This window comes from Gavialis gangeticus, unplaced genomic scaffold, assembly GCF_001723915.1.
Source record: "Gavialis gangeticus isolate Ggan-Ray unplaced genomic scaffold, GavGan_comp1, whole genome shotgun sequence".
Classification (NCBI taxonomy): domain Eukaryota; kingdom Metazoa; phylum Chordata; order Crocodylia; family Gavialidae; genus Gavialis; species Gavialis gangeticus.
In genome coordinates, this window is record NW_017729034.1 from 38,820,379 (window position 1) to 38,824,234 (window position 3,856).

Genomic DNA, 3,856 nt, shown 5'->3' on the forward strand with positions numbered 1-3,856 from the left:
AAAAACAAAAAAAAAAAAAAAAAAAAAAAAAAAAAAAAAAAAATCAAATGTCTACTATAGCATATATTTTACCTTTATTTCAAAAAAAAATTTTGTCCTGATTTATGTTTTGAGCAACATAAATAGAGGGGATGACATAACAGCTCAAATTAAAGTCTAACTCTTGTGTATTGTGTGCGGAGCCTCCAAGTCAGGCACCCAGGCGTGCACCGGTGGCTGTGTATGTCGGGCCGCTGTTCCCGTGCTGGGAAAAAGTGCGAGACACTGCGCAGGACGCCACAAGGGCGGGGGTGGGGCCAAGGCGGGCGACGGCGCCAAACAGCCGCAGGGGCAGGGTAGCGGGACAGGCCGAGAAAGCAGCTGCTGGCTCCGGAAGGCGTCGGGGTCCTCTGGAGCTGAGGTGTTGATGGCGGAAGTCGGGTCGCCTTCTGCTTCCGGGTCACGCCCGGGGCATCCGTTCACAGAGCCCGCTCGCGCGGAGCCATGGACCCCTCGACCAAGAAGCTCATCCGCGGGATACTGCTGGCGGAGCTGGTCGGCGTGGTCGGCTTCTACACAATCTATTTCCGCTTGCACGCCAACCAAGGTAGCCCCGCGGGCGTCCTGAGGAGGCGCACTTCGCCTCACTGGCGGAGGCTTCAGAGGACCCGGAACATCGCTTCTTGGCGCAGGCGCACAGCCGCTCCGCGCTTTAGCTCCGTCCCCCGTCGCGGGGGAGGGGTTGTCTATGTACTTGTGGGGCGTCTTCCATTCTATGTGAAGGGTGGGGCTCGTATTTGGGGGAATGTGGTAGGCGTCATACCGTAGTTACTGGAATGAAGTGAGCACTACGTGCACCCTGGGGAAATTATGCAATGATGTGCCCGCCCAATTTTGCACATAAAAGGCATGACCATGTATATTGCATAATTTAACAGCAATGGCGGCACGGAGCCGTGCGACTGGGTAGGTGGGGAGGGGAGCTTCTGCCTGTGGTGAGGGGGTATGGGCCGCGTGCCAATCAGGTTAGACCAGCCAGCTCCATCCCTCCATGTGGGGCTTGCAGCACTCCAGCAGGAAGCCAGGCATGGAGGCATGGACCCCGCCTAGCCTGATAGAGCTAGACTCCTTACCTCCACATGGGGCTTCCCACTGGAGTGCTGGAGGTCAGGCTCAACGGTGGGTGGACTTCAAGCCACACGCCATCAGGCCAGGCAGGAAGCCACATAAGGAGGCGTGGAGACACGCATTATCAGGCTGGGCGGGCTCCAACTCGCTTCCTCATGCGGCTTCTCGCTGGAGTGCTGGAAGTCCCACATGGAGGCACAGAGCCCGCCCATCCAATGGCACACAGCTCCAGGCCAGCATCCCATTGGGCTGGGAGCACTACATTGGGAAGCTGCACATGGAGGCAGTGAGGCTCCAGCTGGGGAAACCGACTGTCAGAGGCCACATGAGAATGAGTGAGACAGTGGGTTAAAGGAAGGGCTGTTTAAAAATGTAAAAAAGTACTTTTGATTAGTAACTGATTACCTAAGCTTTTCAGAAAAAAGAGTTTGTAACTTTTTCTTGTTTTGTCAGATTTCAGGCATACAGTGCACAAGAAATTTCCAGCCATTCTGGAAGGTAAGTTACTTGCTGCCACCTAGACTACAGGTTGGTGGCTGTTTGCAGCCAGAGGGCATGATTCACAATTTTGACTGCCACCACCGATTACAAATCTCTGTTTTCTCAGACTGTCCAAGCTGCTGCCCTTGTCACCAATTCAGGTGGCTGACAGCAATGGGAAGGGTTCAGCTTCACTGTAGGAGCAAAGCAGGGAGACCTGGGAATTCAGCAAAAGGAGCAGATGGAAAGACATAGGCAGTAGGAGTGGGGAAATGACCCCTCTGCTCCCCAAGCTGCTCTGGAGTGCTGATACTCTGAGCTTCATAGATTTCATAGACATTAGGGCTGGAAGGGGCCTCACAAGTTCATCAGGTCCAGCCCTCTGCCCAAGGGGCAGGAAGTCAGCTAGGGTCAAAGGATCCCAGCAAGGTAAACATCCAAATGTTTCTTAAAAGTGTCCAGAGTAGGTGCTTGCACCACCTCTGGGAGGAGTCTTTCAGGCCATGGGGACTTGGACAGTAAAGATCTTCCTTATGTCCAGCCTAAAATGGTCTTGCAGGAATTTGTGACCATTGGACCTTGTCATCCCCTGGGGTGTTTTGGTGAACAGGTGTTCCCCCAAATCCTGATGCATACCCTTTATGTACTTGTAGGCTGCCACCACATCACCCCTGAGCCTGCGCTTCTCCAGGCTGAAGAGTTCCATAGTTTGCAGCCTCTCTTCATAAGGCCTCTACTCTTGCCCTCTGACCATGTGCATGGCTCTCCTCTGGACTGTTTCAAGCTTCTCCACATCCTTCCTAAATTGTAGAGCGCAGAATTGGATGCACTACAATAGCTGTGGCCTCGCCAAGGCCGAGTACAATGGGAGGATGACATCCTGGATGTTGCTCAAGATGCACCGGTAGATGCAAGCCAGAGTTTTGTTCGCTTTGCCAGCTGTGGTGTCACATTGGTGGCTCATAGTAATCTTGTGGTCAGTCATGACCCCCAAGTCTGTCATGGTGCTAGCGACTGTAGCATTGCCCAGCCTATAAATGTGATGCAGGTTTTGATTCCAGAGGTGGAGCACCTTGCATTTCTCCGTATTGAATGCCATCAGGTTTTTACCTGCCCACCTTGCAAACCTATCGAGGTTGGCCTGGATCACCAGCCTGTCCTCAAGTGTGGAGAGTCTTCCCCAAAGTTTGGTGTTGTCAGCGAACTTGGCCGATCCACTTTTGACACCAGTCTCCGGATTATTTATGAAAACGTTAAAAGGAGCAGGTCCGAGAACAGAGCCTTGGGGGACACCACTAGTCACCAAGTACCATGTTGATTCAGTTGTGTCAACTACTACTCTCTGGGTCTGACCTCAGAGCCAGATCTCCAGCCATTGGACTGTGGAGGCTGCAGTTGCCCAATTTTTCCATTAGGACATCATGGGACACCGGGTCAAAGGCTTTTTTTAAAGTCCAGATATATGACATCAGCCCCTTCCCTTTTGTCTATAGTGATACGTCTCCTGGTCATAGAAGGAAATGAGATTGGTGAAGCAAAACCTACCCACAACAAATACGTGCTGGCTGTTGCAGGCTGGATCTAGCCCATGGGCCACAGGTTTCTAACCCCTGAACTAGAGAAATGAAATGTGGCAAAACCCTTTTACAGTAAAAGATCTGTTAACTGGCACCTTACAAGCCAACATGCTCAATTAACCGGCATGCTGGCTTGTAAGATAAAGTGAAACCGGAAGTGCCCACCATTGCACTTCCAGTTTCTCTGAGCCCCCACTGCCCGGAGCAAAGCAGCCTGCGCTGCCAAGTCTCCTCAGCCCAGGGGCATAACACGCTGCACGGGGCCTGCTTCCCTGGGCCTGCGGGAAGGGCAGCAATGCCATGGGAGTGGCTGCGGGATGCCCCTCCAGCGGCAACCCGGGCTGCTCAGTTAACTGGCATATTTTGTTATCTGGCATCCCTCATTCCTGGGGGATGCAGTATAACGGAGCTTTTACTGTATATCATTCCTGAAAGTGAATTATTCCCTGCTTTTGCATTACTGCTTAACATTTAGAAACAGAGGTTTTAAAAACTTGTGTTTAAAGTTAGGGAAACATGTTAAGGACAATAAGAAGTCCTTTTTTAAATACATAGGGGGTAAAAAGAAGGTCCCGGGTAATGTGGGGCCCTTGCAGGATGCGTTGGGAAACTTGTCGTCACACCAGACAGCAAAGCTAACATGTTTAACGATTTCTTTGCCTCCGTCTTCCTAAGTAGGGACCAGAACAGCC

At 51.7% G+C, this 3,856-nt stretch overlaps 1 protein-coding gene across 2 annotated transcripts in view; it reads left to right on the top strand.

The window, feature by feature from the left end:
* Window positions 1-417: 417 nt before the first annotated feature.
* Window positions 418-3,856, top strand: part of CEBPZOS (CEBPZ opposite strand) — an 18,374-nt gene continuing 14,935 nt past the window's right edge. For both annotated transcript variants that reach the window (XM_019526740.1, XM_019526741.1), the window contains exons 1-2: window positions 418-586; window positions 1,561-1,605. In XM_019526740.1, coding sequence (XP_019382285.1) covers window positions 484-586; window positions 1,561-1,605 — 148 coding nt within the window. In that variant the 5' untranslated portion in view covers window positions 418-483. The remainder of the gene's footprint in view (window positions 587-1,560; window positions 1,606-3,856) is intronic.